Source organism: Falco peregrinus, chromosome 8, assembly GCF_023634155.1.
Source record: "Falco peregrinus isolate bFalPer1 chromosome 8, bFalPer1.pri, whole genome shotgun sequence".
Taxonomy (NCBI): domain Eukaryota; kingdom Metazoa; phylum Chordata; class Aves; order Falconiformes; family Falconidae; genus Falco; species Falco peregrinus.
The window spans coordinates 65741919-65767639 of record NC_073728.1 but is presented as its reverse complement, the minus strand read 5'-3'; the positions used below and the strand labels follow the sequence as shown (position 1 = coordinate 65767639).

At 49.6% G+C, this 25721-nt stretch overlaps 1 protein-coding gene across 8 annotated transcripts in view; it reads left to right on the top strand.

The window, feature by feature from the left end:
- Positions 1 to 25721, top strand: part of ARHGAP26 (Rho GTPase activating protein 26) — a 204711-nt gene that overhangs the window by 114137 nt on the left and 64853 nt on the right. For 6 of the 8 annotated variants that reach the window (XR_008748319.1, XM_055811570.1, XM_027781305.2 and 3 more), the window contains 5 exons: positions 4957 to 5022; positions 6359 to 6433; positions 15349 to 15436; positions 16576 to 16634; positions 17571 to 17676. Coding sequence is in view for 7 of the 8 variants with exons in the window: in XM_055811570.1 (XP_055667545.1) it covers positions 4957 to 5022; positions 6359 to 6433; positions 15349 to 15436; positions 16576 to 16634; positions 17571 to 17676 (394 nt within the window). In the remaining variant the exon portion in view is untranslated. The remainder of the gene's footprint in view (positions 1 to 4956; positions 5023 to 6358; positions 6434 to 15348; positions 15437 to 16575; positions 16635 to 17570; positions 17677 to 25721) is intronic. The other 2 variants (XM_027781301.2, XM_055811569.1) reach the window with 2 other exon arrangements.

The following is a 25721-nucleotide window of genomic DNA, read 5'->3' as shown; positions in this document are numbered from 1 at the left end:
GAAGAACTCCTTTCGCTTCCCCTCCCCACCATTTCCCTCTCCTTTTTCTGTAGCCACTTGATTCCCCATTAGTTTAGGACCTCATCGAAAGCTGTCTTTATTTGCATAAGCTTTTCCTAGACCTTGAGTCCCTTGACTGCCCTGTCTGGGTGGCCTGGCCTTTCCCAGCAATCTTCACTTCCCAATCTTGGCAGCTCACTGGTAGTTTGAGGCTTCAAGTAAGACTTGAAAACTCATTTCTCTCTGGTCTCTGGTTTTTGGTTTCTCCCTTTCTCTGTGGCTCTTAATTCCATAAAGTCTTTGAAAGAATTCATAATTACCGTGGCATTTCATTGCGTGGCAAAGCAGCGTGTGGTGGGGTGTGCAGAAGAGCTTGCTTTGACCTTGCATCGCCATGACCGACATGCACACAGCTGGAGTCAGCAAGGTTGCCTGAGGCTGAACAGAGCTGATTCAGTCGTCTTACCCCCTTACTGATGCTCTGATATGCCATATCAGCATGAAGTAAATGAATGGATTAAATAGATTAATGGATTAAATAGAAATAATCTACTAGGCAGAATAGAACAGGATGAGACCAGCTCAGTAGCACTAGAAATATGATGCTACATGAAGGTCAGATAAGTACATGTGTGTATGCAACAGCTGTAATACAAGCGGTGTGTATCACCTTTGCTCATGTACAATATTTCTCTTGATACTACAGTATGAATACTGCATCTCAGTTGTGCATTGAAATGCTGCTCTTGTATGAAGAGCCTGTGACATGTCTTGGCCTGGAGCTTTGTTTCATGTCTTTCCCCTGGGGAATGAGAGCTTCAGGGGAGGGGAATAGCAGGAGGCAGGGCTGTAGCCTTTGCCCCTGCAGCAGGTTTGAATGCATGAACAGAGGAGAATAATTGCCTCTAATAATAAAAGAGTTTGTAAATCCGCTCCCTGTTAAGACTGAGAGGCTGTTTTAAACATAGAGGATGGGAATTAGGGATGCCTGCTGTGAAGAGAGGAGAAGCATGTTGGCCATGCTTTTCTGTGGCAGCTCCCAGAGTTCGCTTTTCCCTGCTGCCTTCCCTCTCTGTTTCTTGACCCCTGCTGTTAGCAAGAGGCAGCTCCACAATGACTTAAATCCATCTGAGCCTAGGCTGTGGGTCCTGTCCCTCCTGTACACACATTCCTGCCTGTCCCTCCTGTACACACATTCCTGCCTCTGCTTTGCTGCAGTGGCAGCTCTCATCGAGGTCAGCTGGCTGAAGGCTTGGGTTTGGTGGCGTTTTTGATTGTGCAGGTTTTTTCTTTTTTTGCTTTGTTTTGTTAATCGTGCTGAACCCCCTTGCTGCACTAGTCCTGCTGTCAGGGCGCAGAGGAGAGCAGGGACAAGGAGGGGGCTGTAAGGGACCAGGCTTGGTCTGGCTGAAGCTGCTGGGACTGCAGACCCTGCCTTTTCTGTGGGCACACTCAAAAGGCGTTGCTCTCCCCCGCCCCAAAAGACCATTGGTTGCCCCTTCCTTTCTCCTCGCTTCCTGACCTGCAGCCGCTATCAAGCAGACACTAAGTGGGGTCTAAGCTGCTGAACCAGAGCTCAGGCTGTGCTGCTGGGGCGCATGGAGCAAGTGCAAAGTCTGGACAGCAGTAGGTACAACTCCCACTTTGGTCTGTGCTGTTGCTGAGCTGAAACATAGGGTAAATGAATGAGATAGAGAAGCTGCTTCTGTGAGAGGGAAAATCAAGCTTTTAAAATACTCACTAAAAGTTAAATTTAAGGATGAATAAAGGCACTTTGAATATTTAATCAGGTATTATTTCTGGATATAACTACTGCAAATAAATCCCTGACCTTTCCTGATCCAGAGCTCAGCAATGAGTGGAAGAGCTTATTCATCTAGTTAGGAGGATTATGCTTGGTCACTTCCATCTAGGAGGACTGCTTGGTTTCTTACCTCTGCTATTGCTGAGTGCTGTGGAAAGGTGCAGCCCTAGCCTCCTGCTCAGTGGTGGCGTGGTGGGGTCTGCAAGGGGAGGGCGTGCATTTGGAGGTGTCTTCTGCTCAAGTTCAAGCATGCAAGGGGCTGGGGGAAAACTGCTGATTGACGGAATGGGTTGGTACTTAAAGTATGTGGCAGAGAGCCTGAAATGGTGATCTGCGTTGGCTGGATAACACCATGCAGGGATACCAAAAGATCAGGGTTATGGCCGGTACTAAGCTAAGGCCAGTAAGGCCTACTGAGCTGGGTTTGTCTGTACAAAAAGGTTTCTGCACTATGGTTTCTTGCTTCTCCAGTACCCTTGTGCTTGTGTTTATCAGCGATTTGGGGTAGGGTAGGCTGTGCCCCACTGATTGACAGTACATTGTTTTAATGGTTTTAAAATAAAATAGGGTAGATTAGATTAGATGTTAGGAGGAAATTCTTTACCATGAGCGTGGCAAGGTGCTGGCATGGGCTGCCCAGAGCAGCTGTGGGTACCCCATCCCTGGCAGTGCTCAAAGGCCAGGCTGGACAGGGCTTGGGGCACCCTAGGCCAGTGGGAGGTGCCCCTGCTTCTGACAGGGGGTTGGAACTGGATGATCTTTAAGGTCCCTTCAACACAAACTGTTCTATGATTCTATGATCCATGCCTGGAGTGTGGTTGGGAGCAGTGGTGGAAAGCCCTCCAGGTGCCTAGCAAAGGGCCCTGGAGCTTCTGGGTATTTGCACATCCTATGTCAGAGGCATCCTGTAACTTGTGTCCTTATGTTGGCTCGGCACTTCAGTGTGCTTGCCCAGAAAAATATAGTAGAGCTGTTTTACTGTCTCACTGTTTCAGGTTCTTGTGCCATTTATCAAACAAGAAACACCACCAGCAGAGATCTCAAAACAAGTGGTTAGTAAGGGACTGCACCATGCAAACCATAGGCAGCCAGTGAGCTGGCAGCTTTTCATGGAACAGCAGTGAATCTGTGTTTAAATAGATGATGTGAGCAGGGGGAATGCAAAGGAGTAACACTGCATGTGCCTTGCTGTGAGGACACTGCCAGCCCTGGGCTCTGATCCCTTCGTGCTGTGCTCTTGATAAAATGCAGTTTTCCTCAAGTCTGTGCAGACATAAGGTCATCTGCTTTTAAGCTAATGCTACACCTTTTCTGCCTTCCGGAGTTCAACCTTAAACCGCTCAGCCATGCTGTGAAGTCCCATGTCAGGCATGGCCAGGAAGATCCCACACCTCACACGTGGAGTGGAGCGGCTTGTGGCTCTGCCTTGCTTCTCCCATCTGCGGGGTTGGATGGCGGTGGGGCAGATGCATCCCTGCCAGTTTGAGGGCCAGCTGAGTTGAAAGGGTTTAGCCTGAGGTAGCATGAGGGAGGTGGGTGGGCTGTGTGCCCTGCCTCCCATATCCTCTGCCTGGGGTGCTCATCTCAGCCCTGCAGCCTGGGCTGACTTTACACACCCTTCTCTGTGGGGCTTCTGCCATGTGAAAGGTTTCCGAAACCTTTATGTAGGGAGGAAGTTATTTTCCTTAACAAATAACTGTCTGCAGGCAGTGTTTTCCACGCAGTGGTGGAAAACTGACTAAGGGATGAATCCCTCCAGCAGGTATTTGGATCCATGTATTAGTAATTCCTTGAAGTTAAATGTGAAAACCTGCGATGGCATGAGTTAATTGAGTTTTACATTCCGTTAACTCAAATGTTTTAGATCTTACTCTCAAGCAGAGTCAGCTGCCTTCAGGACATCCTAATTTGCACCAAATAAATATTTCATTTGTGCTAATAAAAGAAGGGGCTGTTCTTGAACTGTGCACATCTGTATAGAGTGAGTGTAAATGGGATGTAACATGTAGTGTTCACAAGACAATATTGTTTAGCTGAGCTATTGCAGTGCTGGGGGAGCTGGAGTGTCTGCCTCAAGCTTAGTGCAGGCAGGGTGCAAGTGTTGGCTGGGGGCTGGTGTTGGTGCTGGCTGGCTCCCCAGGGACAGGTCCCCCACTCCCGCTGGGCACAGGAAAGTCTTCAGGCAGAGTTTTGGCCCAAAATTCATTCCCATCTCCCAGTCCTCATTACTCTCGTGCTGCCACATGCTATTGGCCCTGTCTGTGTTAGGTTTTTACCCTCGTGCTTTCAACTTTCTTTTGATTTCTTTACTTCATTTTCCTTCACAGTTGCTGCTCAGTTATCTCCTGCTTCTGTCTTCCACTTCTTTCCCTGTTATCCTTTTAGCGTAATTTTTCAATGCTCTAATCTGTCTTATAGCTTGTCCTTGAAAAAAACTGCACTTGTACAAAACCCCCTGAAAAGCCCCAAGAAGAAATGCAAGGCACCAAAGGCCCCTGCCTTGCCATCCAGGCAGAGCCTGGGAGGTCAGTTGCATACCCCAGCTATGCAGGTGGTCCCCAGCGTGGGGTGATGGAGATGGCCTCGAGATGAAGGCATCTCTCCAGCATATAGATGGCTTAGTTAGTGGAGTGGCAAGCTGAAAGGATTTCTAGGAATTAGCTGGAACTCATCAAGCAAGCTGCCTCATGTGCCATTTTCAAGGATTTGTGTCAAAAATAGATATGCTTTCCTTTTTTTTTTTTTTTTTTTTTTTCTCTCCAGGCAACCTGTTGTCAGCTTTCCAGACAATGGTCTCTTTGGGTTATCTCACCTTCATCCTAAGCTAATATTTTGACCAACTGCATATGTAACTGCCTGACAGAGCTCGGGGCTCTGCTGCTTGGCGGGTATGGGAGGTGCCTGTTCAGAGGGATGCAGAGGCTGAAATGGACTAGCGTTCAGTGCTTGCCTGAGTGACATCTGGTGCAAGCTACTGTATTGATACCTTCCCACCCTGAACACCTAATTTATCTCCTTCTTCCCCGCCTCATTTGAGCAGTGATACAGTATTGCTGTGAATGTCAGCTACAACTGCAGGATGAACATTGTGCTCAGTGTGAAGCTGTCCCTCTGCTAGGTATTTACCACTTCTCTCTTCTCTTCTCTTTCAGCTGCCCAGTTGGATAATATTGGCTTCAGCATTATCAAGAAATGCATACATGCTGTCGAAACAAGAGGTAGAGCAGTTCACCAGATGATCTTGTTTTGGGGGACAGCCTTGTAGCTGTTTGTAGTGGAGCAATTGCTTATCTGCTCTTTTCATGAACAAAAATGATTCATTAACCCTTGGAGACCCACACCAGATAAACCCTGTCATATGCTCAGGCAGGTGCCTTTGCTGAGACACACGTTTGCCCTGTGGCCGGAGCTAGCAGGGGCTAAGCAAACATCAAGGGCAGAGTTAGGAGATAAAGCACTAGATACCCAAAATGGGGGAAGGGACCAGAGCCGGGGACTTCTTTTGAGCATCCCTTCATGTGGTACTGCTGCAAAGCATGTCCTCCCATGTGGGGTAGCAGATAGATGAGCATTGCAATCCTTCCCCTAAACCCTTGCAAAGACTATTTATATACAGACGGGCTATCTTGTGAGCGCCTGAGCCCCTCACAGTGAAGTATGGGTCTCATTTGCACATAGTTTCTGATAGTGCTGGTGCCTCTACTTATATGAATAGATAAGATAGAGGCCTTACAGGAAACTTTCAGCTGAGTAGAGCTCTGAGCTGGCTGTATTTCTGCCCGTGTTCTTTCATGGGGGTCTTCTTCCTGCACATAGGCATCGTAATACGCTGTGGGCTATTCAAATATGACATTTTCCCCTATAATGCTGGAAGCAATGCAGAGCTGCTGTCAAGAGCAAAGGAACACCTGGAGGCAAATTAAAAAGAAAAAACCCCAAACAAACAAACAAACAAAAAACCCCAAACAAATGGCCAGATGAGACCAAACAAGGCAAGAGTGTGGTTCCTGGGGAGAGCTCCAGCCTGGGAGGTGTGGCTTACCCAGCCTGGGAGGTGTGGCTTACCCAGCCTGGGAGGTGTGGCTTACCCAGCCTGGGCTGCTGCAGTGGTAAGGGGCTTCTGTCACTGCATCCCTTGACTGCTCTCTGCCCTAGCAAGTAATTTGGTTCAAGGCCTTGTTATTCCTTGTATGAAGAACACACAAAAAGGCTTAGACCTCAACCTAAAGAACTTGGCGCAGTAAAATTTTCCCAAATTGCCCCTGTGTTGTATGTTAAGCTCAGATCCTTCACAGTGCAGCTTTAACTCCCTTGCTGACTGTGCAGTGGTGGAAAGGTGTTCTTAGATCTTTTATTCCTGAGCTAATTGGGGGTAATACTTTTAATCAATATGTGAAAGCCTTGACATCAAAACAAAATTTTACCTTCCTCTATAATTTTGTATGTAGTTGGTGAGAGGGCTCAATTATTTTTTGTTTTAGAGAAGCCAAAGAAATGAAATAAATGTTAGTAGCTCTCGTGACATTCTCATAATAAGCTCTTTATTTTCCCTAGGGATCAATGAGCAAGGGCTGTACCGAATTGTTGGAGTAAACTCTAGAGTTCAAAAGCTGTTGAGTATATTAATGGGTAAGTATCTATCTTATGCTTTGTTAAAGGCAACTAGACTGTGCTGCTTTGAAGTCTTGCCAGCTGAGAATGGGGGCTCTTGGTGGGGTACCTAATCATGGTGAATGTGCTTTTAGGACCACATGCTGTTAGGGGCCGGGAGGTCCCAGGGCACCACTGGCAGGTTGCTAAGGTAGGACTCACTCAGGACATTGCTTTAAAAGGTCTTCTGGTGCAGTCACTGGTGTCCTGCTCACATGTGCTATGAATTTTGGCAGCCTTCCCAAATGCAAACTAAAATCTTCAAAGAAGTAGCTGAAAGCTTTAGTTTGTAATCTCATATCTGCCACGTTGTTCCCAGAATACTTTTTCTCTTGCGTGTTGCATGCAGCCTGTGGCTCTTCTTACTTTTCCCTTGGACCTTCTTGTGCCTGTTTTGACATGGTCCTGCCCAGACCTTTCAAGCATGTGTTTCCCTCAGGCCTGAGGCATTGGGTCTTGTGGTTCTGGGTGCTTGGGAAGAGACGAGGTGTTGGGTCTACATGGTAGAGCTTGGTGTTGACATTGTGGGGCTACTCTGAGCACTGGCTCCGATGTGCACCTACCCTGTGTCTGCCTGGCAGCCCTCAGAAACCTCTCCTCACCTCTGAAATGATACAATGGCAAGAGAGCGGTGGTGGTGTTCGCTACTAGTGCCTTTGTGCTCGGAACCAGCATTCCTGTGGGCCCAATCTAAGCACTGAAACGTGTAGGAGCAAACAGGTCTCGTGACTGTCAGTGAGCTGGTAGTTGTTGCTGGTGCAGGTCTGGGACTGCTATGGCTGACTTTTCCTGGCACAGTTCCTTGGTGGTGGTGTTGGGTTTCCATTGCCCCATGGCCCTGCAAAGCCTTATGGTGGGTCTAGCTTGCTGGTCTGCATGGGAGCATCTGTAGCCTGAGTCCCAGTCCGGCTTCCGTGTCAGCTATAGCCCAGGGGTTATGCTTGACCCAAAAAGAAATGTGGGCCATCCCCTCTTCACTGCCTTCCCACGCCTTGGCCCCTCCAGCAGAACCTCCCATTCTCCCAGTGCCCTTGTCCGTGGTCCAGGCTGGTGCTGAGGTTTGTTACGGCTGTGTGTGTGACTTAACCATTATTCCATCCCCTGAAGTAGTAGGCAGCATTTCCATCCCACAGCTGCAGCCCTGTGGCAGTCTGCCCATCCAGACATGCATGAGACACAAATTTGAAGAACTGTTTTGAGAAAACATGCTTGGGTTGGAGCAGCGGCAGCTGCCCTCTGCCAGTCCTGTCTAATGCTTCTCAGACTTGGCAAAACCATGTATGAAATAGGTGTAGTAACGAGGAAAGAAATGCTTAATAATTTGTTAGTGCCCTTGGGAATGTGTTCGTTACTCCTTGGGGTAAATGAGTGACATTTGTCTTCTTCCTCTTCCCATTCACTTATTATCGTTCCTTTGCAACATGACTTCCTTTTCCTTGCGTTCACAAAACACTAGTGCTCCTTTCCCTGCGTATTTCTCCTTGGAAAAAGTTTTAATCTGTTGTGTCTCACTTTCAGCATCTTTCCTTCTTTTTCCAATTCCCCCTTCTTTTCCCACCGTTATGATGTTCACTGAGCAAAGCTCGCGGTAGCTGTTACAGTTGTCAGTGTTGACCTATGCAAAATTGATAATCTGGGGATAATTGGCAAACAGAAGGGTAAGGCTCTAAATCAGAGGCTGACGTAAGGGGACCTCTCTGCACCGGTTTTGCTCTGGCATTTGGAAAGTTTTCTGCAGTCACAAGAGCTGGTGACTGACTCTTATTAGTACAAGTTTGGCGTAGGTTCTGGGGCATGTGAATATGTCCTGCTAGCCACCCCAGTACAGCAGATAAGGCAGGGCTGTCTCATGGCACACGCGTTTGGCACTATTGCGTCAGGGCATCGGTTGAAGAGCATTGCTGCCCACCGATAAAAATAGGCTGGGGATTGGGTGCCCCACGGCATAGCAGGTCTGACACACCAGGTCCTCTGCTTATACTTTTCATGCCAGTGCGCATCATCTCGCAAGCTAGTGGACCAGGGGCTCCTGTTACCTTCTCGCAAGGGTGGTCTCAGGCTGTGTCAGTTCTGGGTTGAGGCAGCAGAACTGTGACAGCTGGCAAAACTTGCTTGGTTTAAGAACTCTCCGGAGCTGGGAGGGATTCAAAGTTTTGGACACCATCCAGCATCCATTATGTTCTGTGCAACTGAAGCCACTCAGCTCTCGACCTCGTGTCTCATAATGCAGTGATATATCGGTGGTTTTTCTTTGTCCTGGCATGTCTTCCTCAGCTGGTGATGCTGGGAGCCCCATTAGAGGCGAGAGCATGCCAGCGGCTGCTGCTCAGGCAGCCTGGTGGGTGCTGAAAGTGGGACCCACTTCGGGGATCTCCTGTGCCATCCATCACCAGGATGGTTTGCAAACCTCTGAGTCCACCTTTCTCCAAATCGTGGGCAATTAAATCACCTTTGACGATCCCAGCATTCAGGCTGTCTGTGAAGTCAAATGGCAATGTGTCCATTGTCAAATCCCCTTCTGTTCTCTGCTGCCCCTGAGGCTCTGACGTCCTGTTGGTGCCGTCACCACTCTGCTGGAACACTCGTGTTTGGATCCAGCCCTCGTGTACAGAGGAGCCAAGTTGTGCTTACAACTTCAGGTTTCCCTTATATTTAGAAATGAATGTGGGCAGCGTTCTTGATTCAGATACAGTTTAAATGGCAAAAAGATCAAGTTTCCCTGAGCAGTGGCAGGTGTCAGTGACACTGTTGGGAGGGTCTTTGGCAAGAGGTGACTCTGCAGGAGGTCGGCACTGCGCTCGGCGGACTGTGGAGCACAGGCTGCCTGTGTGCAGCGGACAGGTCAGGGACTGCGCAGGGCAGAACAGCTTGTCTTTGTCTAAACCGAGGTGAAGCAGGGAGGGGTGCCTGACCCAGGGCTTGTGGGAGGCAGGCCACCAGTGCTGGAGCACGCTGCCTTTCCCTAGCCTTCACCATTGCCATGCACTGTCAAAATGAGGAAAAAACACAACAAACAAACAAACTTCTGTCAGTCAGAGCTCCCATGAAAAGCTTTATTGTAGAAGTGTGTGTGCGCAGGACAGTGATGAAACCTGCAGATTCGCTGCTGGAACTTGGCACTGAGTGGGGTGTTACAGTGTCTGATTTGCTCTTCTTGCTGCTTCCCAGAGTGAGCTGTGAGGGCTGATGCATGTGGCTTCTCGTGGCCCCCCACTGCCATGCCCTATGGCTGTTTTGGAAATTTCTTGAGCCACCCAGGTACGGGTGAGAATTATGGCTGGGTGACGAGGTGGTACCCCAGATGGTTCCCCTTGCCATGGAGAAATTGGTAAGGAATTGGAACCAGCTGTCTTATGGCAGCAGCTTCCTCCATCCCCAGGAGTAGATGGAGAAGTTCCTTAGAAAGGGCTTTAGGCGGTGGCTGTGCAGATGGGCTGTGTGGCTGCTGGGGCCAGTGTGGGCAGCTGCCTCTGGGAGCATCCCCAGCATTGCACACGAATGTCTTGCTGTGGTTCCGTCATGGCTGCAGGTTTGGGGGTGTCTGGTCAGCCTGGACTTCCCTCCTGCCCACCGCCCTGCCATGCCACGGCCAGCCCCATTTCCTGCTCTGTGATGCCTGTCCCGTCACCTGGGGTCTGCAGGAATGAATGCACGAAGGTGAACAGGACCCCTGTTCCCCTCCACTGCCTTTGCTGCCGTTTGTCTCCAGGAAGAAAAAAAACCCAGTAAAACTAATTTTTGGGGAATGGATTCCTCCCACTCCTGAATTTCTGTGTAGATCCTGCTATAAAAAACCCCCAAGCACGTTCTGATTTCTTCTTGATATAGATCTGGAGTGTTGCAGCTCTCTTCACTGAAGTATCCCCTGTGTGAGTCTGTAAGTGATAACCTCCTTTGGTCTTGCAGCCCAGGGAGAGCTGGGAAATGCTGTCCTGTGTGGCACCTGTGACCACGCGGGAGTTAACAGGAACAGGGTGATGCCACAGTGGCTGGCAGTGCCATGGGGTGTGCAAAGTACTTTCTTCAGTCTCTGCCGGAATAAAAGGCCTGGGGAAATTAATTTTCTGCTCCTTTTCCCCATACCCTTTTACTTCTGCCTTTTCCATATCTGCTGAGGGACATCAGATCAGTTATTTACAGCAATAAGCAACTTCAGGGTTAACAATGACTTTGGCCCTGGGTGCTTTCACAGGCCCCAGTGCACATTCACACCAGTCCACAAGGGACTGTGTCCTTGTTCGAAGGAAGGCGGGAGTTCGCTGTGGTGATGGCTGCAGGCATCTCTAGCTGGGGGGACAGATGCTACATCTGTAACCTACAAAGCTAACTTTTTGCAGACTCATAAATTTGAAGGTCAAGGGGAACTGATGATCTGCTCTGAGCCTTTTCGTCAGCCTGACTGCAGAATTTCACTTAGTGTTTCATGAGTCGTGCCTGTAAACTCCTGGATGAGCTTTTGATGAGGCATCCAGTCTTGAGTTGTTTGTTCAACTGCAGTGAAGGCCTTGCCGTTAAAAGTTGTGGGTTTGGTTTGTTTTTTTTAAAGGAGGGGTTTTTGTTGTTTTTGGGGCTTTTTTATTTTTATTATTCCAAGCTTATCTTTGTGAAAATTGCTATCTTAAAAATGTAGTGCAATAGGAAGTTGCCTTGGCATTGGTGAAGAAGGATAGTGCTCGTTTGTATGATTGCTGTGAGAGACATGTGATCTTTGTGTGAATATACATTTCTTAAATGTTTGCTGTTTCAAGTGCTCCTCTTGATTATTTTTTTTTTAATTAAAATAAACCCTTTGCCCTAAGGGAAAGCCTAACTCTTATTCAGTGCTTTCTTTTAATTAGTTTTAGAATTACACTATGCTTACCTATTGCTTTAAATTTCAAAAGCACTTTATATATGTCTCAGAAAAGACAAATGCCCACTGAGCTGAATCTGTAGGACCAGATGGCATCGGCAGCTTTATCTAGTGTCAGGCTTGGCCTTAGTCATGGTGAGTGCCTCTCTGTGCCTGCTCCTGCTCTCCAGGGATGCTTGGCATGTCTGTGTCACTGAAAGCACCCGCAGCTGTGTCTCCCGGGGTCCCCACAGAGGTTCCCAGGGATTTTGGTGGAAGCAGGATCCGTGTTGTGTTTCCAGGTCCTGCTCACCCGGAGTTCGGTGCACTGCAAGCCTTCAGCTCTGAAGCAGCTGAGAGATGGCAGGACCAAGTTAGCAAAGAGCATTCATGAAGCAGCATCCAAGCAGGAGAGAAGCAACGTGCTTACACCTGCAAATGGGGCACATTCATGCCCTGCTCCTCCCTCCTCCCCAGCTGCGACAGGTGCAGTGCTCCTCTCTTCTGGATGGAGCAGTCACCATCTTTAGCCTTGGTACTCAGCACCTCAGCACTGTGCATGAGGTATCCACAGCCGGGCCACTTAATGCTGATCTGATGGTGGCTTTCGAGATGACTGGCTGTAATTATCAGCAAAGATTCAATAATAAATGCTATTTGTGTTGGCGCCTGCTAGGGGTGGGTGTGCAGATGGCAGTGGTAACTGAGGAGCTCACCCAGTGCAGGCAGCTTGGCTCCAGCCCCCGTGGTGTGGGGTCCCAGCATGGGTGGTGGTGCTGAAGAAGTGAGCAGTCGCTGCTTCCTGGGGGCTCTTGTTGTTGAAGCATCAAGGTGTTTTGACAGAAATCTGTAAAAATCACACCTTATTGAACTCACTGTGGAACTTTGTGTGAACCAGTCTGTCTTCCTGACCTGGGGTAATGGTTTGCAGAAAACTGGGAGAAGCAGAAAGCTGCAGATTCCTGTGAGCATGGTTTGTGGGCGGCTGGCTCAGATCTGCCTTGGGAGGCCTGAACAGGCTGCTAGGCTGGAGCTCCCTTTTATACTGTCCAGAACAGCTGCATGGGTTTTTTTATTTCTTTAATGGAATTTTTAAAAGGAAGGATAGGAGGGGAAAAAGTATAGAAAGGAAGGAAAAGGCCCTGGAGGAGATGGAGAAAAGTATGCTGCAGTATTTGACAATAAAAACCGAGGCACTTGGAGGCTCCCTGGCCCCAGATGCTCACAGTGCACAGAGCTGGAAACTGGAGGGTGGGAGAGCAGCTCCACAGTTCTTGTGGGACCTGCGAGGCGGTGCTGTGAATCCCTGGGCAGAGATGGGCGTGGGGTAAGGGCAGGCAGTGCCTGGGTGCCAAACCCCCTCGGCACAAGCACCAAGAGTGTGGTGGGGCACAGGGCTGGTGCACATGCCGTTACGAGCCGTGGGACTAGATTTCCTCTGGGCACAGTGGCATCACAGCTGTGCAGGTGCCTGGTTCCCATGGAGCAGTGCCAGGGGCTGGCGGTGCAGTGCAGTGGTGCTGAGCTGGTCCCAGGCCCCTTGTGCTGGAACAGCGGCCAGGCAAGCTGCTCTCCTGGGAGGCTGCTGATGCCAGCTACCAGGAAGGACTGGTTGAGCCTGTGTGTGGTGGTACCACACTGCCCTCAGACCCGCTGTGTGCCCTGGTGTGCCGGTTTGTCCAGTGCTGGGATGGACATGCTCCAGGGCTGCCCTGGGAGCCATGTCACTTCCCTCTGCCCGGCTCTGGGAGAGTGTCTTGTGGCTTTAGGATGCTCCCGCCTGACTCCTCTAGGGCCTCATTGCAAAGTTTGCATCAGGCCATTACAAAGTGTGACCCAGTGTCCCAGAGCCAAGTTGTGCTGCAAAAAGCAGCTGTTGTCTGGGAAGTGCAAACCCGTGTTTCTCTGTAGACCCTGGTACAGCCCACCCTGCAGCCCTTCTGTGCTGGCTACTGCAGGGAGTGGCCTGGGGACTGGCTCAGCTGGGAGCTGGGCTGATGGGAGCTGTGTTTGGAGAGCTTCCCAGGCACATTGGTGCTCTGTGGGGCTGGAGGGATCTCTTCCTGGTACGTGGTTCAGAAAACAACTCCAAGGCTGTGGGGTGGGAGTGATCCCAGCAGCATTGTCAGACAGTAACTGGGGGGTTCAGCCACACTGGAGAGCTCAGCGGGAGCCTGGATGCAGCGTTTTCTCGGTATCAGCAGGTAGAGGGTCTCTGTGCCTGGGGCTGGGACCTGGCAAGCATAGCCGACATAAGCATCACATAATGTAGTTTGTGCCTCTCTTGTGTATCTTTTGCTGTTGACTTGTCAAAGCCAAAGCTATCAGGAGAAACTAGTTACTGCCAGAAAGTGTTTTGAAGATCCATTCATGTTTTTATCTTAAGGCAGCTATGGAGGGACAGGAATCTAAATCCTGGAGGGGCAGGCGGAGCAGGGGAGTGGCTCGGACCTTGCCTCTGCCCAATGGTAGGAACAAGGACCTGGGAAGAAGTGTCCTTGAAAGACGGTAGTGCAGAAGTGTGTGCACATCAGCTGTAGCTTGGAGACCTTCCTCATGAGCACTATGAGAGCTGTGTCTGCCAGCTGTGCTGGCAGCCAGCTCTCTGCAGTGTTGGGTGCAGAGCTTGGTGACAGGGTGGGCACGAGCCGCAGCAAGGGGCTGTGCTGGGAGGATGTGAATGGCAGCTTGATCTTTGCCGTCACTTTCCAACATTGCCTGCCGAGGGGGCCTTGTTTATTGTGGGGTCCGGGCAGGGCTTTCCCTGTGCTGGGAGGTTTGCCATTGTAGCTGCTGATCCTTGAGGCTCGCTGCTCACAGCAGCTCAAGGGCTGCAGTGGAGCCCTGCATCTGCTGCAGGGGTGGAGGGGGGCGAATCAGGTGTTTAAAGATGGTAAGAAAAAGCCTGTGTCAGGGAGGATGGAAGAACAGGATGACATCAAGAGGCCAGAGGTGACAAAACAAACAGCAGCGTGGTTCTGCAACACCAGTGACCCTTCCAATTGGAGCTGCCTCTGTGCTCAGTGCCTTGCACCACTTCAGAACACCCTGGGTGCTTTTCCTCTCCCTTGCTGCTAGCGCAGCTCAAACCAAGTCATGTCGCTGCTCCTCTCTGCATACGTCAGCAGCGGCAAGAGGCTCCCGCCTCATGGTGGTCCCCAGGGGTCCTATGGGTGTTCTGCAAGGCGAGGTGATAGGAGCTTCCCAGTCTAAGGCCGCCTCACAGCCAGTGTTTGGCTGGTGAAGGTGGCACTTGGTGGCATGTTTCTGGCGTGGTGAGCCGAGCGAGGGTCCCCAGGATGGGCAGCCTCGTGGGCACCATGCGAATGCCAGCTGTGCCAGGCCTGGCCATGGAGCACCACATGCAGCAGCCCCGCTTCCTCCCTCTCATCCAAATGAAATGCAGCCATGGAGCCAAAGGAGTGCAGACCTGCCTTCCTACACACTCTGTGGTGGATCAGGCCATCAGCAGGGGCTCTTTCCCACCTTGTGCGGGAGGACAAGCCACCTCCTGTCTCCGTGCACACCCGGGCAGGATGCCTACCTCTGCCACTGTGTGTCCTGCTGTCTGCCTGACACCCACTGACCACCACAGAGGCTGTGCCACCATTGCTGCTGTTGCTCACATTCGTTTAGGCTGTGGCAATGCCTTGCAGCCTCCTTGGGGCTGGGATCTTCTGTGGAATCCTGGGGAGGTTCTCTGTTTGTCTGTGTCCATGTCATGTTTGTGCCCTGCGTTTGTTACCAGTGTCACTGAACACCACAGTCTCCTGTGCCCTGTGTAATGTCGTGCTTTGAGTTAAACTGCTGATCTCACTGCTCATGATTAATGTTTTTCTTTTTTTTTTCTTGTCCCATGCAAGTGAGTGTGGCCCATCTTGTGTAACAAACTCTGCTTCCCTGCAGAAGTGTCTGTTGGGGATTGGCTTGTGGTCACTGGGCTGGGGAATAGCAAATAAAATGGGATGTGACAGTCTTCCCACACATCTGAGCTGGTGAGCTGATATGAGCTGGTATTATCCTCACTTTAGTTCACTTTTTTCTTTTTTGTCTTTTTCCTTAGATCCCAAAACGGCTACAGAAACAGAAACAGAGATCTGTGCAGAGTGGGAGATAAAGACGATTACTAGTGCACTGAAAACTTACCTGAGGTAAGGCAGAAAAGCCTCATCTGTTGTGTGGCTTAGGACTGATTTGGTGATGATCTGGGGCATTACTGCCTGTTATTGCAGATCTTTAACAATAGCACTTTGACAGAAACAAAGAAGAAACTGCTCACAGAGAATTTATTCTGGCTTTCCCCTTGACCCTCCAGCATGTTTGAGCAGGATCTGGGGAATGCAGTCAGCTCTCTGCCAGATGCATGTGTCATACAAACGTGATTTTAAAAGCTCATTCTTGTGTCCCCTGCCTTGATTTAAGCTTTTCCCTAAGCTTTTTGTAATGGGCTTCCACCTAATGAGTGTGTGGTGGAAGGTGAGCACAGTGCTCCTCTAAAGGCTGTGTCTCAAGTGCTTTTTTAGAACTGGGTGCAGAGCTTTATTGTAGTAATAATTTCTGTATGCAAGTCCATGCCACTATCATCATGGGTTATCTTCCCACAGGGCTGGTCTGCTGGCAGCAGTCAGCATCTCATTATCCACAACATGCTTCTACCTGTCATGACTGGCAGCTTCTTGCTTTCTGTTTCTGTTCTGTGCATTGGCTTGTATTTGAGAGAATGAGAGAGTGAGCACAAGAGAGAGGCTAAATCCAGTTAGGGTGATGAGTATAATTAGCTTGGTGGATCTCAGCCTAGAAAATCACAAAACACTACATAATTTTGCATGATTGGCAACCTTTGCTCCAGAGTTTGAACTGTTTGCAAAGCAATGAAGAATGTCAACAGGACCAAGATGTCTCATTGAAGGGATGTGGAAGTGGGAAGGGAGAATGGGGAATTTAATGGGAACGGTGGCTGTTAAAGTTTTATGGCTAGGCTTGTTTCTCTTTTTAATTTATTTTTAAACTTGCTTGGAAATCATGGGCTCACTGAAACACTGTTACTGTGTTACTGAAGGAATGCTGAAATTACAAATTAATTCAGCGTGGGGCAGAAAAGGGAGGAAGAATAAATCAAAGGTACTTCAATAGATCTTATTCCTTCTGATGGGAGGAATTAATTAGATTTGTTGTTGCTTAATTCTGCACTTTTAAAAATGGAGCTGAATTTATGGTAAGGGCAAAGCTTTATTTCTGTGGATTGTGTTACTCAGATATGTTTTGTGCATGTTACCTTTTTATCTTTCAGAATGCTTCCGGGGCCGCTCATGATGTACCAGTTTCAAAGGAGCTTCATCAAAGCAGCAAGTGAGTTTGTTGATGTTTATTGCACTGGTCTGAAAGAGGAGCACAATTTGCAAGTAACTGAGTGTAACCTCTGCCCTGCTGCTTCCCCACTGGCCTCCTTGTTCTTAAGTCCCAGCAAGTAGAATAAGAATGAAGGGACAAGGGGCATGTTGTTGTTTGGGACTTAACCAGATGAAAAGGAAACGCAGATGGTGCAGGGGGAGCAGAGACCTGGCCAGTGGCAGTAGCTGCTGCTGCAGCTCTGTCTTATTTTGACCATCATCTGTCAAAATGAGGGAGGCCGTTGTTCAAACAACACCTACAGTGTTTTGATGAGATCAGTTGCAGTTCAGATGTCTGTGCCACTTTCCTTTGACTGCTCTGGGAGAAGGTGCTTTATGTGAGAGCAGGTAACTCTCCATTGGCAGCTGTGCAGCCTGTGTGCACGAGTGCGACCAGGGGGTCAGGGGGGCTCATGTGGTCTGTGGCCACATCGGTGGTGGCCTCCTTGGAAGGCTCCTGCTTAGGTGGCCAGGGTACAGCTGCCAGCACCTGCGGGCCTAACCAGCCTGCTGAGTACCATATGCTACCACCTTACCAGGCACTGTGCTGAGTGCATTCTGATGATGCTTGGGAACACTTTGAACAGGAACGTGTTGATGTTCCTATTCCTGGAATTAGAGAAACACTAGTTACAGCCAGCCCCTTCCCTGGTCACAACTGGCTTTTCACATGGCTGGCATCTGCTCTCAACTCACTGTTTCAGCCCACTAGTTTCTTCCTTTTGAAAACAACTGGTTGGGGCTGGTAGAAAGGAAAATTGCTGTGGAGAGTATCCTCAGCATGCCTGGGTGCAGGGAAGAGTAGGTCCCCAGGCTGTCCGTTGATGTTAGTGTTCAGGCCTGCATGCCTCTTGCCATTGATGTGGAGAGAAATCATCTTCTGTTCCCAATGCAGAACTCGAGAATCAGGAGTCAAGGGTGTCAGAGATCCACAGCCTCGTCCATCGGCTCCCAGAGAAAAACAGGCAGATGTTGCACTTGCTCATGAACCACTTGGCAAAGTACGTTTATGACTGATATGTTTTTCTCTCCTTTTTCCACTTCCTCTGAAAGTTAATAGTGGTAGAAAAGTTTCCTTGTGTGTGTGTGCACGGTGATGAGTCATGTCTGGTTGGTGAGTGACTGGAAACCCGTGTTTGAGTGAAATAAGGGTGGTGCAAGGGGGGAGGGAGGGGGGCTTTCCTGCTGACCCAGGTCTCTGCAGGTCCCCTGCCTGTGTGGCTGTGGTCCCAACCCTGTGGCGACAGGAGGAACCCATGTGCTGCTGGGAATGTGGCATTGGTTTTAATGGCACAGTAATGAGGTTCAGCTGTCCAGAAGGCAGAGCAGAGATTAAGGTCCTCGCTGGGTTTCAGATCAAGCCTAGTATTAAAAGACTAAAAGCTGTATCTTTGCTGCAGTAGACTACTCTGGGCCGTATTTTCTGACTTTATGCAACCTGATGAATCAATACTTCTAGGTCACCTTGAAACTTTTCAAGGGCCAAGAAACTGAATGATTTTTTTTGCTTTCAGTGATAGAGCTGACCTATAATTTCCCATCTTCCTGCTCCTGAAGGTTACCATGGAAACCTTTGATTAGTGTTTTAAAAGTGAAAGCAGCATCAGGTGTTTGTGCCAGCCTCAAGGCTGTGGGGTCATACCTGCCCTCACTGTTTGCACAGGCGCTGCACGAGCAAGAGGAATTAGGCAGGACTTGGAAAGCTGGGGAATGAGTTAATTGGCATACCCATTTAGAAGACAGTCTGGGAGAACCTGAAGTTATCTGTGTAAGAGGAAGAATAACACATAGTTCTTGAAATAGGCTTACAAACGACTTCAGATGCTTTCTTACGACACAGGTTTCTATCCGTTCTGTGGACTCCCCAGCAAGGCTGTTAAAAAACAAAGAGCTGGTTTAGATCTCAGTTTCAAAATCTTCTGCATTTAGAGGCCCAAGCCAAGGGCCAGACAGTTCCAGGTACTCCCATCGACCAAATGTGTGCAAGGAATCTCATAACCGCTTAAGTGCTTTTCATTTAAAGGAAAACCTGGTGGTGTTTGAGTGAGAGATGTAGAGAGGGGAGGCAGGTAATGCAGTGGGCTTCATGCTGCTTTAGTGGGGAAGGAACTATACCAAAACACAAACAAACAATGAGTTTAGTGGTGCGTGCTATATTAGGAAGAGAATCAGCTCATAGTGGTTATTTAATAGGGAAAAAAATTATCTTGGAGAGAGGCAGGAAGCTGAGGAGCGAGAGCCTGCGCTGAGCTCGCTGCCCTGCAGAAGCTTTCCTAGCCCCGGTGCCGTTCCTGGGGAGGTCCCGGGCTGTAGGGCAGAGAAACAGCCAGCTCCGGGCACAGGCCCTACAGCATTGCTCCTGCGTCAGTCCTGCAGCTCCAACATGGCAGCTCTCCTGCCACCTGGCCACACCAGGAGCAGCACCTTGCTCCAGGAGCACCAGGAGGGCAGCCTGGTCTGGGACTCATGAGCTGGTTGAGGCAGCAGTACCATAAAGCCAGATTAAAGATGTTGCGGTGGAGATAAAGCTTCACATCTGCAGAACACGTTTGGAAGGAGGGAGAGTGTAGCAGAAGGCATGGGGGCCTGGCTGCCCTGGGTGACCTGCACAGGGAAGGGGGCTGTCTGGGCTGGGGACCAGCTGGGGTTTAGGGGCTTCTTGTCCCTGGTGAGGGGAGCCGAGAGCAGGGCATCCACAGCTAATGCAAAACCTAAGGGCCCCTTCCTGGCCCTGCCAAGCTGGGCTGCACTTCTTGGAGGGGATTGCCTCATCTGTTTCTGGTTGGTTTGTATTATGATTTAAAGTAACATATGAATAATCAAGATTTGCATTTTTATCAGATGAGCTAAAAAAATATTTGTTACAGTATTACTGCAGAGTTCTCTTACACTAAAAGCAGAGCACAATCTGTATTGGTCAAATAGAGAAAGAGAGTCTGTCCTGCATTGTCTTACATGGTTTTTTGGTTTGTATGTTCACTGTTGCTTACCGAAAAGGGACATTGGACTCCTCATGTGGCGTGGGGCTGCAGTTAATAACAGTAATAAAACCGTGCTAACACAGCTGATACTTTCTAAACCGGTAATTATTAACACAAATTAAATACCAGTTGGAATAAGTGCCTCTGAGGTGGTTGAGCAGTACCCTTCCTTCTGTGCAGCAGAGAAATGTCATGGGTTTCCCATGGTTTCCCTGCGATTTGGTGTGCAGGGAGAGGGGCTCATGCCCCAGCAGGCCCCATGCAGGGGGATGCAGCACTCCAGCTTCCAGCTCCCGGCTCCTGGGGGAATACGCTGCTGCTCCCAGGGCACATTCCCCTGTGCGGGCGGGGTGAGGAGAGCTGGAGGCAGAGGGAGGACAGATCCCAGGGACAGGCACAGGCAGGGTGGAGGGAGAGGAGTGTATAAATAGAAAGTGATGTTGATTTCTGCCTCTTACTGCAGCTCTAAGCCTGTTTGTGCTGTCTCATGTTCAGGCGTCCAGGCAATTATCCACTGTGAAATACAGTGTGAGCAATCCCTGTCCATGCTTCTTCATCAGGAATGTAATGCTGCAGATTTTCTCCTCTGCTCTACAGACCCTGGTTCCAGTGATACTTGCTATTATGATGTTATTCTTTGACCCATGAGGAGGTGAAACCTTTAATTTTCCTTCCTGGGACATATTCATGCTGTCAGGGTTCCTGTGATAAACCCAGCTGTGATTTACTTTCCTGAAAGAGAGGAGATCTCTTTGTTCTGATGTTTTTCCAAGGGGATCTCCACAGGAAGGCCTGAACACCCACAGGCTGGACCATCCCAGTGCCTGCATCTGCTGGCCTTGCCAACAGGCACATCTGAGGATGTAGCAACTGAAGTTAGTAAGACTCTGGGTGACCTTCAAAATCTCCTGGTTTCTCGTGTTTCAGGCCAGAATAGCCGATGCCCTTCAAAGAACAGAAAGGCAAACCCAGCATGTATCTTCTCCTGTTTCTTGTAGCTGTTTAGTTATCAGAGTCATATGGCTTAGTCAGTCTGTTAATCCTTGGTGTTTGTGGTGTTTGCAGGGGATGGCTGGTGAGAGTGCTCCTCATCCTCTGCTTTAAAAATAAAAAATAAATTTTTGAAAAAGCTGTGTGAAGAACTGATGCCAGGAGACATGGTGAGCTAACTGTACAAGCCTGCGTGGTACCAAGCACGCATGGCAGTAACGCTGCCCCTCATACTGCTCCCCACTCCCCTGAATGCCTGTTCCAGCATCATTTTTTTTAGCAGTTTGTGCCCAGGTTCCATCCACCCATTGGCGTAGCAGGCTCAAGCTCTGCATGGCATAGGACTCCTCACACCATTTTTAGGGTCTTCTTTCTCTTTATTCTGGGTTTTTTCCCCCCCCGCTGTTTCTGGCTGGGAAAGAAGGAAAACGAATACTTCCTTGGTGCTGCTGAGCACTTTGGGTGCAGCAGGCTGTCCCACAGCACATCACCTAGCAACACACTCCTGCTTGCATGCTTCTGAGTTGTTTTGCTGCAGATACCTCCTTTTGGCCCAGCACCTATCTCCGAGAATGGCTACACTGTAGTTTCAAATGTTTTTTTATCAATAGAATGTGCCAGCTCTGATTAAACCAATATTTTTTTTCTGCCAAAGAAGTTAAAACATTTCAAAGCAAAGCAGAGGTGCACACGGTGCTGCCCAGCTTGCAGGTAGCTGTGCCAATGGTTCTGCCATGAGTGAAGCTGGTTGCAGAAAATTGCCTTTTTTGTTAGTGGGGCTCTGATACCCTCCCTGTCTTTTTCTTTTTCAATGTACTTTCTCCCCAAGGAGTAAATTCTTTGGAAGTGCAGAGCAGGAGGATTTTGCTGATTGTTTCAAGCATTTAGGAATATTTTTTTTTTTTCCTTGAATGGACATAATTTGACATCTGAGCCTTGCTTTGTTCTTCTGTCAGTGAGATCCAGGTTCTCCAATACAGATGGTGCTGTGCTTGTGCACCCTTCAGCAGGGCTCTCGGGACCCTCTCCATGGCTTGGCATCGCTGCTGCTGCTCTGTGCATCCCCCCTGCCCGAGGAGCAGGGCTGCCCCTGCCTGCATATCCACTCCTGTCCTGGCAAAAGGTCAAAACAATTGAGGACGCTGCAGAAGAAATGTGTGTACGTGTATTTAGCAGTATTAATTATCTTTAATCGTTCACAGCTGCGGCCTGGCCAGCAGTGACTAGTTCTCTTTGTTTTTGCTGTGGTGGTGTTTTGTAGTTTACGTGTTTTAACCAACATGATAGTGATTGCTATCTCTAGCACAAATTGTTTCCCAGTTATCAGTGAGGATGGTTTCCACGGGCTCTGCAGGGCAGCTGCTACCAGCCACAGACCAGAGATCCAGCAAAGCCCACTCTCCACCACAGCCTGTCGGTGGGACGGAACAGGGGCTGGACACGGAGCGAAGCGTTTTGGAGGGCTCTTTGCTGAGCAAGGGATTGTTGGCAAAGGAGAAGAAGAAAAAATCATCCAGGTCTTCTGCCTAAAAAGACAACCCGGCACTTGTTTTGCTTTGTGTGGAGCAGTCCCATCCTTGGCAGCCCCGCGCCGTGCTCCCTGGGCTGCACTGCCTGTGCAGAGCCATGCAGGAGCCAGGGTCCCTGGCAGATGTGCGGTGCTTGCCGTGGTGTGCTCCATGCCCAGTGGCTTCAGGAAACCCACTGTGGCACCTGTGCAGGACTGGCAGGTGGCTGCTTCCCCAGAAACATGCTTTTCCACGGGTTGTTTTCCCCGTTTCCCCCTGAAGGTGCAGCCGGCGAGGAGGCTGACGCTTCTTGGCACAGCAGGTCTGACTTCATCCCTGTAGCAGCTGTTTATGCTGCTGTCTGGTAACTATTCATTTGCTTGATTTATGTATTACTTCCAGTAAGTCATTCTTGTCCAGGACATTCTGGAAATTTCCACTAGCCGCTGAGGCCTCTGAGATGCACTGCTTTCTTATGCTCCTTGCCTGATTTGGCTGCCAAAAGCAAATAGCAAGCAAGCTCTCTGACCTTGAGTGGCCAGGCCAGGCAGCGATCCTCCCACACTGCCACCTGCTCGCCGTGCTTTGGAAATACCGTTTTTTTGCCCGGTGCCTGTTTTCAATCCCTTTGGATCATGGTACTGCTGGGTGCTGTGTGAAACCCTGGCAGTTCAAATGACCCAAAGGATCTGGGTGCTCCCATGGGTTGCAAAAGGCATGTCAGATGAAAGGTGACTCCCCATAGGCATGCTCTGCCTTGCAGGAGCTGGGAGAATCCTGCCTGGGGCTCATCTGTCCCAGGTCAGGCTTGTGCTATGCTTTTTCTTCCCCTCTTTTTTCTTCTCCTGGTTTGTTTCTCTGTTTTGCGTCTTGGTTTGGAGCATCAGGTCCTGGCACCTGGGGAGCTGGGATGGGTGCTGCCCCAGGGCTGCTGCCTGGTGAGTGCTGTGCCTCTGTCCTGTGCTGGAGCCAGATCTGTGCCAGAGCCAGTGCTGGTGCTACTGAGTATCCCCAGAGCTGCTGTGCTGAGGCGTCCCCTGTCCCACCTAACTCAGTAAACTGTCTTGCAGATGGCCCGTATGGGTGGTTTAAGGGAGAGACAGATAGGGGCAGCCCAGCCCAGCTGCAGCTCCCCAGAGCTTCATCCCCACCACAGAGGCCAGTGAGCACTGGTGCCTCCAGGTCCATCACCTGCTGGTGTGCGTGTATATCCATGTGGGTCCTGCTGTCTGCATGCGTTGCCTATATGTACCATAAGTGGGCAAGGCAAAAGGTGTGAACCAGCATACAGACGAAGGAAGAAGGAAAGTTTAGGCTGATAATGCTAAAACAAAAGAAAACAAGAACATCCTGGGTTTTGAAAATACAGTTCTAAGCAATTATTTTAAATCATCCTCTCCCCAGTTGGAGCCAAGCCCACTTAGATCAATAAAAATCCCTTTTGTTTTAATGCTTTGACATGATTAGCAAGTATAGCCAGTTGTCTGTTTATTTTTCTGTTCCTGCATGGGAAAAGCCAATGAAACCAGCAGCGGGCTCCCTGCAGAAGGCAGGAGAGGCTGGTTTGGAAGGAGCAGCCTGGGAGGGCAGCTGAAGGGGAAGGTAGCAGCTTTGGTAGCATGCTGTGCCAGGACCTGTCCTCACTCCCAGCTCCAGGAGGGCAGCACGACGTTCTCTTGAGTCTCCTTCCTCCATCAGATCAGACTCTCTGCAAATTCTGGGGTATTTTTAATGTTGGAGACAGTCAGTGGATAAGAGATTGGTTGGCAGATTAGTTTGAAATCTTAGCGTGCCTGGCTAATTTGATTACAGCTTTTAACTGGAACCACCTGTATCTCTGTGCAAAGACAAAGGCTGTGGAGGTCTGCAGACCCCTGGCAGAGCCTGCAGCAAGGGCTGCACTGCCTCTCGGGCTCCCCTGCCTTAATGAAATCCGCATGTGTCTGCTGTAATATCTCCCTTGTTTTCTTAATTTTCGCATTGGGCTCTTGAAGGTAATTTTACTTTCAACATTATTTGTTGGGGAATTAGTTTTTTCAACCAGGGAGCTTTGCAGAGGGGAAGGAGCCTGCCCTGTGCCTTCCTCTGTCTCCCCACAGAAACTGGGTGCAAGTTCAGATCCTGCAGAGGCAGCACCTGAACGTGGTCAGTAGGTGCTTGGACCTCCCCGGCCATCGCAGCAGTCTTTTAGATGGTCTTGCTCTGTTTGCAAATGGCCTGTGTCCATTTGTCTTCTGCTGCCACAAAATAATCCACTGGATTATTGCTGATACACCAGCAGATGGGCTCCTTCCTTCTGCTCAAGTTTGGAGTACATTAGACCAGATACACAGCAGCAGCACAGCAAGCACTGTCCTGAGCTGCATTTGCACTTAGCAGCTGGGGTAACGATGACGCTGTGGATGCATTCCCTTGTTTTCCTGGTACTTTCTCTGCTCAAGACTTGCAGTGAGGGGGATCCTTTCCTGTAGAGGAATGAAGGCAGTGGGTTAATTAGCATTGATAATATGCAGCTGTGGCCTTGCCTGGAAGGCAGTGGGTTGATTGACATGGATGATGTGCAGCTGTAGCTTGTTCTGCTAAGTAGTTAAGTGGCACTGAGGAGTGTGGGAGAGGGGGTCAGATGGAGGGGGTGGCGGTGGCAGTCTGGTCTGGTCTGGTCTGGTCTGGTCTGGTCTGGTCTGGTCTGGTCTGGTCTGGTCTGGTCTGGTCTGGTCTGGTCTGGTCTGGTCTGGTCTGGTCTGGTCTGGTCTGGTCTGGTCTGGTCTGGTCTGGTCTGGTCTAACCACTGGAGGAAGAAGAAGGGACAACACAGACAGTGGAATCTGACCAATGGTAAAGCCTTGTTGCAGTCTACTAGTTTGGTTGTGCTGCAACACTTTCCCACAACTGAAGCCCTTCTGCAGGAGGTGGCCCGTGCTCAAGGAGCAGCTCTTGCATGACACAGTGGGTCCTTATGAGCCATTTGCACTTCAGAGCTGGAGGTGTCAAAATCTTGCAGGGCAGCAGCAATGTCTTTGGCTTCCCCCAGCCCTCTTCTCATCTCTCCCTCGAGCACTTTGTTGGAGGAGCTGATGATGCTCTCCACAGAGCAGAGACTGCTGCAGGCTTAGCAGGTACTGGTGGGCACAGTGCTGATGGATGTGTGGCTCCCTGGGGACATGGCCCTGGCAACACCAGGTGCATCGTGCAAAGCATGAGGTTGTGTGCATGCCCTCCCTCTCACCAGCTCTGGCTCCCTCTTACTCTTCTGGTTTTGTTTTTAATGTGAGATTCTGCAGAATTAAAAAAACCACCCCAAAACAAAAAAAAAAAACCTCAAAAAAAACCCCACACCAAAAAAACCTGTGGGTGTTTGCTGTGTTTGCTGGGCTTGGCTTCCTGTAATGTGTAAATTAGCAAAAGGTTTTGTTCTGCTTCTGAAAATGAACTTTTAACCTCTTCAACCTGGATTGTCAATAGAGTAGCTGTTTGCATTTTCTAGTGGCTTTTACTTCCATGCTTCTCCAAAAGGTCCTTATATTATCTGAAGGCTCCCCAGGTTTTAGCTGGAGAGGAATGCACTTC